This window comes from Myxine glutinosa, chromosome 5 (assembly GCF_964187855.1).
Source record: "Myxine glutinosa chromosome 5, kmMyxGlut1.1, whole genome shotgun sequence".
NCBI lineage: Eukaryota > Metazoa > Chordata > Myxini > Myxiniformes > Myxinidae > Myxine > Myxine glutinosa.
The window spans coordinates 102,398,188-102,407,583 of record NC_136265.1 but is presented as its reverse complement, the minus strand read 5'-3'; the positions used below and the strand labels follow the sequence as shown (position 1 = coordinate 102,407,583).

The following is a 9,396-nucleotide window of genomic DNA, read 5'->3' as shown; positions in this document are numbered from 1 at the left end:
CAAGTAATGAAGGTGTCTGTGCATTCGTGGGGGCAGACAATTCTCCCGGTTTGAGTTTATTCGTTTTCTAATCCTGGAGGTATTTACAAACACTTAAACAGATTGGCCTGTTGGTTCGATATTCCGACCTGGACTGGCTGCTCATGGTGCTCAGAACCCAAATTGAAATTCTGTCGACACAATAACAATGGATATCTACTTTGTCAACTATAATAATCATCATCCTATAATTCGAGAAGCATCTCTTTTTGTCTGTCTGTCTGTCTGTCTGTTGTGCGTCCGCTGCATGGAAAGAGATGGAAACTGGTGGAAGTACTCAGTGTTTTAGGAGGTTAAAAAAAATTCATAGTTTGGGGTGGAGATGAAGACCCCAAATATTGAGGCGGACTGCCAGAATGGCCTAGAGATACGCACAATGGTCTCTAAGCTGTCCAGCCCAGATGTAAACTGTCATCCTGGTGTTTCACAGATGATCCATCTATCTGTGTGCCGTCCCTTAGATGGACATTAAACGGGCACATCTGCCGACATTAGTCTGTGGACGTTAAAGATCACACGGCGTCCTTCACGATGAGTAGGCGAGTATCAGCGAGCACCATGGAACTAATTTCAAATTCCTGCTCTAACCAGGAGGAAGAACCTCATCAGCGGCACAGCCATGCTCACAGCAATGATGCAAACCAGTGGCCACAGACTGCACGTGAAATGATGAAAATGTACGGAATAGCGCCACTCCCTGTGGGAAATGGGTATTGCAAGTCACAAACAGCGCCACTTCCTGTAGGAATGGGTATTGCAAGTCACAAACAGCGCCACTCCCTGTAGGAATGGGTATTACAAGTCGCAATAAAAATGGCAATGCTGGGGGAATTGCCCCATCTGGAAAGACAGGGTTCTTCGTTAATATCTTTGTAATTTACATTGAAGTACAATGATGTCCTGCATGCGATTTATCCACAACATTCGGAGATGAATGTGGTTTTTTTTCTTTGCAAAATGGGGAAATTTTCCGACCATTCCTGTTGGTGGTGGTGGTGTTGTTGTCATGATCCGCAAACATAATCATCTAAGGTGGTGCTCCACTATTGATTGTCTTTGGGCAACTCCACCATTGATCACTCACATGTCTGACCATCATAAAATACCAATACGTAACGTGTTCCTAATTTTTGAAAGACTTTTTTTTCAGATGACGTCCAAAGTGTACCTCCATTATATGATTTTGGGTCTATCAGCTCCTCTTTCCAGATATTTCTCCAAGAGGAAACCCTTTGGCAATTTTGCACTTTTCATGTGCTAACTGTTGTAATACATATAACTTAACCTTGGTTACAAATACAACTAGAACAGCAATCGGTAGAGCGCATACCTCTGCGAGGCTGAACAGTTTACGTTTTGTATCCCACTGATAGGCCGGATCTGGATTCGGACCTGAACTAAAATCTAATCGGCTTGTTCTCGTCGCTAATCAATTCATCCACCAAGTTTTGGCCGAATCTGTCCACAACCTTTTGAAATATTGTGCAATTTTTTTTTTTTTAAATACAAAATCGAGGCTCGTGTAAGAGCTAACACATTGAACATGAAAACATGCACAGACACATAAAACATACAATGAAGGGAGCGGGAGACAAGAGGGGGAGAGAGAGGGAAGCACACAAGCACAACAACAGTAGAGAACAGGGACGTCGGTAGATCTGTGGAAGGGAGAGGGCTGGGGGATGCATGGTATAAAGCAAATAAACACTTTGAGGAATTTCAGGAACGAATTTGGGGATTGAAAGAGACGGATCTAGGGTGTTTTAACGGGGGTAGAAAAGATCAATGTTTTGGATGGGGGAAGATAAGAGATGGTGGTGAACAGCTGTTTTAAAGACCTGGAGGGAGGAGTGGGATTGAAGAGAGTGAGGGAGTTTGTTCCAGAGGCGGGAGGAAAGAGGAATGAAGGAGTGAAGGTGAGCAGAGAGTCTTGGTTTTGGCAATTTCACCAGAAGAGGGTTGCTGGCAGATCTTGTGCGACCTGTAGGAATATTTGGGGGACAGAGCACAGAGAGTGCTGGGGGAGCAAGGCCGGAGAGGAGTCGGTAGAAGACAAAGTCCACCTACCTGCCTGCAGTAATTGAGTGAAAGGCCCTCAGAACCAGCTTCATCACGGGAGATTCCAATGATTCTGAATGCTTTGGTCTCAACCGCATGAAGCCAAGCTCGGTGTGAGGCAGGAACACCAGCCCAGAGGGTAAAGCAGTATTCCATTGAGCTGTGGATGAAAGCTTTGTATGTGGTGACATACATAATTCCAGTTTCTTGATGCCTCACTTCCTGTGTACCTCATTTGCTGTATACCTCACTTCCTGTGTACCTCACTTCCTGTCCTCACTTCCTGTATCCCTCACTTCCTGTGTCCCTCATTTCCTGTGTACCTCATTTCCTGTGTCCTCACTTCCTGTGTCCTCACTTCCTGTGTTCTGGGATCGTTACTGTATAAAAGCGGGTCAGCCGACGACATGCGGGCTGCCTACGCTCCGCTACATGCTGTGTTCCCTCTTAAGGGCTTCAAGCCCTGCTTAGGCCTCTTCTTGTGCACTGGCCACCATTGTGTTGATTAAAGCCTACTTAAAGGCCTACTTGTCTTTTCTGCTCTGCTCTGCCACAACAGTGATGATCTCAGAAGTGCCCAGAAAGGACTTCGCACGACGGAGGATGCCCAGGTCGCGACTGGCTTTGGAGGTCAGCTTGGAAATGTGGTTTTCCCAGGAAAGATCATGGCAGATAGTGAGACCCAAAAGCTTGAGTGACACATCTTCTTCAAGAGGATTGTTCAGAAAGTAGATGGGAGGGTAGTCCAGACAGTCTTTTCGGAGAGACAAAGTGAGAGTGTGAGATTTGTCAGGATTGAAAGACATGTTCCACTTGTTTGACCAGTTTGTGATTTTTTTTCCAGGTCTGCGGAGAGTGAGGAGGCTGCTGCCTGTCGATCTGAGGGTTAAGATATGGAGCTGCAGAGAGTGGAGTCATCAGCAAAGAGATAGAGAGGATTTTCCAGAGAGTCGGAGAGATCATTAATGAAGACCAGAAAAAGCACAGGGCCCAGAACACTACCTTGGGGAACTCCAGCCTGAACAGGAAGGGGAGATGAGGGAATTATATTCAGGGCCACATGTTGACTGCGAACAGAAAGGAAGTCAGATATCAAAAAGATTTGATATCAGAAGCGATGATTGATTGCATGACCTTGCTGATTATTATTGGGAGCAGGCTGATTGGTCTGTAGTTGCAAGGATCTGTTTTTGCTATGCGCTGTATATAGTTTTTTGTTTATATATAGTAATAGTTTGCTATATATAGTTATAGTTGTAAGTGCTATATATCGTTTTTGGCCCTATCTCTCAATAGTGAAGAATCACTAAAAAAAAAACTTGTATCCGTATCTTCTCCAAAAAGTAAACAATTCGTCCTCATCACACACTCAAACTGACACCAAATTTCGTCCGAATCCGTCCACAACGTTTTGAGATATCCAGCTCACAGACAGACAGACAAAAGTGAAGAGTGTCCTCCGTCCAGCTTTGGTGATGCACGTAATAATAACAAGGTCATGTTAGACAACGATACAATATATTTGTCCTCGTTGTACGTGTTAAGATTATTTGATAATGAAGGTAATTATTCATGATGACAAATGCATAATAGGGCAATTTGATTAGTGCTGGGTAATTTCGCCTGGAAATGTACAGGAATGAATCCAATGTAAGCAGTGCAGTGACATTCCTGTTTTTTTGTTCTAATTTTGTTGATTCAGCAACTTTGGTGCTTTTGCTTTCTCAGCTTCCACATTTATTTATTTATTTTTGTATAAAATTATATTCCTTGCCTGATGGAGCAGGTTTATTACCCTTTATTAAGGCCGAACGCTCTTCCACTTTTGCCCCTTTGTGCGACGCTCGACTGTGCTCATCTGCTCTCAATCTCTGACACCACCGGGACATCAGTTTCACCATCGCTCATTCAACAAGGGAAACGTACGAGACAAAAAATAATTTACGGTCAAAACTTTGTAATGTGGAATAACACATCCCATTAATCTAGCTTGGCAGCGTACAGAATAACAGTGACCTTACAGTCTTACACAATGTATATGCACATATGTACATTTATATTATTCTCCTGGTGTTGGCTTAGCGGTTAGGGTGCTGGGCTTGGGATGCTGGGATCCTGGGTTCAAATCCCGGTCGATCGCTTGAGTACCAGTACACATACAGTATGAGGCAAATTGAGTACCAGTTCACTGGTAATTCCGTGTTTGTCGCAAGAGGCGACCTTTGGATCACCAAAGGTTATGTTTTCACCCCTGTTGTCCGTTTGTCTGTTTGTCTGTTTGGCTGTCTTTGAGCAGGATATCTCAAAAGGTTATAGACAGTTTCGGGCAAAATTTGGTGGACAGGTTGGGTGCGACAAGGACGAATATGTGACTTTCGAAATGGTGGATGAATGCTAAAATGCTTTTGTGCATCAGCTGTGTTTTTTTAACCCTGATTTAGTTTGGCTCGACGGGCACCTTTATCCTGCCGTTGCCAGCACTAAATCTGTGGTTCAAAGTCTTTCAAACGCAATTTCCAGCATTTCGATAAAGAGTGGAAATTTCAAGATGGTTAACCACAATTGCTCTGTTCCTGAATGCAAATCGGATTCACAGAAATATGGGATACACATACAGTATGAGAAATGTGCTTGATTGAGAGTTAACGGGTTCGTACCATTTACTGTTGGTGCATTCTTGTCGGCAATGGATATAACAAACAAGCACACACATGGACAGATGGTTCAACTTTTACCAATAGATGCAAAAATCAAGAATCATTTTTCTTGTAGCCCCTGTACCAAACAAGCAACATACTTCTAACAGCCATCAAAGCTCCTGTAGAGCTCCCCCGCCAACCGTCCCAACATGATTAATATAAAGAAACTAATCCAGTGCAAGCACGAGCTCCAGATATAACTTCCCACCCACATGGACCCACATGGACCCACATGGACCCACATGGACCAACATGGACCAACATGGAACAGGTGCCCGTTCGGTGAGTTGAGAAAGTTCTCCAAGTCTTTCGTTGTGCAGAGGCACGCCCCTTTCTCACATGTACGTTTCCAAGTATTTTTGGCTTCTTTAAAAGCTCTGTGCCCTTTCTCTCAGGTACTTTTCTAAGTATCTTTCAGAAGCTTGGTGAGCCATTCCAAGTAACAATCCTTATCCTGGACACATAATACATTTTATTTTTCCCCGATCTCTTCAGCTTCCCGGAGTGCGCACCGAGAATTTTGTGGCGTATTACGTCATTTCGGAAGTGCTGTATTGGTTAGATTTTGGTGAGGATCTGGATCCCTACACAAGGTTTCTAAAGTGATTCTTCACAATTTAGAGATAAAGTATATATAACACGATATCTCTAGACGTTGTGGACAAGATATGACAAAACTAGGTGGATGAGTTGTCTAAGTGACAAGAACAAGCCGATTAGATTTTGCTTCAGGTCCAGATCCAGATCCGGCCTATCAGTGGGATACAAAACATAAACTGTTCAGCCTGGCGGAGGTATGCGTCTACCAAGTGTCATTCGAGTTACGGATGTCAGAGTTTGAGTGAAGCCCTTGGAGCATTTTTGCGATTACATTGTAAGTGTGCTTACCCCACAGCGGCCAAGCGAGGATTTTGCAATTCGAGAGCACAATTATGAAATCCTTGTCACTGCTGGGGCCTGCGGGTAATGAAACCGGTGGGAGATGATTGAAAGCTCCTGACAAATGTAGGTGAGTGACGAAGTTGGACATTTTTGGATTTATGCAACGCTGGTTGCCATCCCGTTTTCCACACTACCCAAACAGTCGTGGCCAAAAATATTGGCACCCCTGCACGTTTTTTTAATAACACAATTTTCTCCAAAAATAAGTTGAAATTGACAAAAGTATTTGATCTCCACAATTTTTTATTTCACTGTAAATATTACAGAACCGTTGTTTTTAATTCAGAACTTATACATCCTTTTAAATCAGAAAATAAAAAGAGATGGCATTGACAAAATTTTTGACACCCGAGACCATATTTGGTAGCACGGCCTTTGGACAAAATAACTGCAGTCAAGCGCTTCCTGTAGCCATGAATGAGCTTCCTACACCTCTCTACTGGCAGTTTGTCCCACTCTTCTTGTGCAAACTGCTCCAGTTCTCCCAGATTTGAAGGGTGCCTTCTCCGAACTGCTGTGTTCAGATCTCCCCACAGGTGTTCAATGGGATTTAGATCTGAACTCATTGGTGACTACTTCAGAACAGTTCAGCACTTTGTCTTGAACCATTCTTGGTTGCTTTTTGAAGTGTGGTTGGGGTCATTGTTCTGCTGAAAGACCCATGAGTTTCGACGGAGACCCAGCTTTCTGACACTGGATTCAACATTGCGCTCCAAAATGCCTTGGTAATCTCCTGATTTCATGATGCCATGCACACATTCAAGGCACCCAGTGCCAGAGGCAGTACAGCAACCCCAAAACATCACTGAACTTCCTCCATGTTTGACTGTAGGGAAGGTGTTCTTTTCTTTGAAGGCTTCATTTTATTTTCTGGAAACATAGAGATGATGTGCTTTACAAAAAAGCTCTAATTTGGTCTCATCTGTCCACAGGACATTCTCCCAGAAGGATTTTGGCTTGTTCAGGTGTGTTTTGGCAAGCTCCAGTCGGGCTTTCTTATGTCTCTCTCTCAGCAGTGAGAGAGTCTTATGTCTCTCCTGGGTCTCCTGCCATAGAACCCCCTTTCATTGAGTTGGTGACGGATGGTGTGAGTTGAAACTGTCGTACCTTGTGTCTGAACGTCAGCTTGAATCTGTTTGGCAGTTTATCGAGGTGCTTTCTCCACCATTCAAACAATCCTTCGCTGCAATCTTCAATCAAGTTTTCTCTTGCGGCCACATCCAGGGAGGTTGGCTACAGTGCCATGGGTCTTAAACTTCCTGATAACATTGCATACGGTGGACACAGAAACATCAAGGTCTCTGGAGATGGACTTGTAGTCTTGAGATTGTCCATGCTTGGCTACAATCTTGTGTCTGAACTCCTCAGACAATTCTCTGGTTTTCTTTCTTTTCTCCATGCTCATTGTGGGACACACAGGGACACAAAACAGCAGAATGACTCCTTTTCTCTATTCAAACTGGTTGAATGAGTGATTTTTATATTGCCAGCACCTGCAACTAACCACATGTGAGTTCAATTCCAAATTAGAGGAGAATCACCTGCTTGAAATCTAATTATTTCTAACAACTTGCAAAAGGTGCCAATAATATTGTCCGGGCCATTTTAGGATTTCTGTGTGGAATAAACTAAGATTTAGTAATTTTTTTCACCTTTTTTTGTTTTGTTCCACTGAAAACCAAAGAAATACAAATATGGATACCAAAATATTTATTAATTTCAACAATTTTATGGAAGAAATGATGCAATATTTGAAAAAAGTGCAAGGGTGCCAATATTTTTGGCCACGACGGTACTTGCTGTTTGGTGAGTGTAGTTTTTTATGATACACCATCACCAATGGTTTGCAAACATGCACCAAAGCAGTACGTGCTGGCATGCTTTTGTTGCTTTGCTTTACGCCATGTGACTATTTTTCCGCCAAGCCACTCAGGTTAAGTGGAAGATGGTATATTAGGTTGTTTGTATGCGGCTCTTTGGTAATAGGCGGACAGTTTTTCTTTGCATATAAATATTTCAATATGCGCAGTTTGCATCATCCGAATCGGGTGAGGCGGCCAAATCGGGTCAGTAGAAATCTCCCTAATGGCTTATTTTGACACAATGGATGGAATCAAATGAATAATAATAATAATAATTCATTTATTTTGTATAGCGCTTTTCCAGAAGCCCCTCTCCTCCACGGAAGCCAGTTCCAGAAGCCAGAAGCTTTTCCAAAGGCGCTTTGACAGAGTGGCAAACATAATGCATAACAATACATGAAAACAACAATTGCAAAAAGACAAGAATCAATAGGGAAATATTTAAAGCAAAAGGAGGGAGAAGGAGAAGAGATAGTCAGGGGTTAAATGCTGTGGGTTGAATGCTGAATGCAGTGTTGAACAGGTGGGTCTTTAGTGATGTTTTGAATGTGGTGAGTGAGGAGGAGTCTCTGATGGTGTGAGGTAGTGAGTTCCAGAGGGTGGGAGCAGCGATGGAGAAGGCCCTGTCCCCCCAGGATCTGAATTTGGTCCGGATGGAGGGGGTCAGGAGGTTGGTACCAGCAGAGCGGAGGTTGCGGGTGGGAGTGTGTCTGGAGAGGAGGTCAGCTAGGTAGGATGGGGCCAGGTTATGGAGGGCTTTGTATGTCAAGAGGAGGATTTTGTACTGGATTCTCTGGGGGATGGGGAGCCAGTGAAGCTTGTAAAGGACGGGGGTGATGTGGTCACGGGTCCGGGAATGGGTGAGTAGACGGGCAGCGGAGTTCTGAATGTATTGGAGTTTATTGGTGATTTTTGAGGGTGAACCATAGAGGAGGCTATTGCAGTAGTCCAGACGGGAGGTGATGAAGGCGTGGATGAGGGTTTCTGCAGCCGTGGAGGAGAGGGATGAGCGGAGACGGGCAATGTTTTTCAGGTGAAAGAAGGCTGACTTTGTGATCTGTTTAGTGTATTTGTCGAAGGAAAGGGTTTGGTCAAAGATGACGCCAAGATTCCGGATGTGAGGGGAGGTGGATACTGGGATACCGTCGATGTTGAGGGCAAAGTTATGGGTGGATTTTGTGAGCGTTTTTGGGCCAATGATGATTATTTCAGATGTTGATCTGAAATCGAGTTGTTGATCGAGGCCTGCGAACCGACGTGGGAAGCAACGGGAAGCTGTCGTTTCAAGTGTTAACACTTGCCTTGCTTCCAAAGGTGGTGAGTATACCTCGATCAACGTCTTGGTGATTTTGTCCATTGTTCCACATGTCCTATTCAGATTTCAAGTCAATCGGTTGAAAATTGAGGATCTTAGAAATTCGAATAAAGTTCAATATTCAGATTCAGTTCAATTCAGTTCAGTTCAATATTCAGATTCAGTTCAATTCAGTTCAGTTCAATATTCAGATTCAGTTCAATTCAGTTCAGTTCAATATTCAGAATTCAAGTCAATCGGATGAAAATTGAGGATTTTAGAACTCTGAAGAAAGTGGTTGACCTTTTGGCCTGTGGTTGACCTTTTGGCCTATGTTGACCTTTTGGCCGATGTTGATCTCAAAAATAGTCAGTGGTTGAATTCAGTTAGCCGATATGTAAATTCTATTCAAATTTCAAGTCAATCGTAAGAAAATTGAGGATTTTAGAAATTTGAAAAAAGTGGTTGACCTTTGGCCTTTGTTGACCTTTTGACCTATTGA

General features: G+C 43.4%; 1 protein-coding gene across 1 annotated transcript in view; it reads left to right on the top strand.

Moving 5' to 3' along the window:
- Positions 1–5,048: 5,048 nt before the first annotated feature.
- LOC137428441 (follistatin-related protein 4-like) overlaps positions 5,049–9,396 on the top strand; it is a 97,740-nt gene continuing 93,392 nt past the window's right edge. The window contains exons 1-2 of the mRNA XM_068118358.2: positions 5,049–5,078; positions 5,692–5,759. Coding sequence (XP_067974459.2) covers positions 5,049–5,078; positions 5,692–5,759 — 98 coding nt within the window. The remainder of the gene's footprint in view (positions 5,079–5,691; positions 5,760–9,396) is intronic.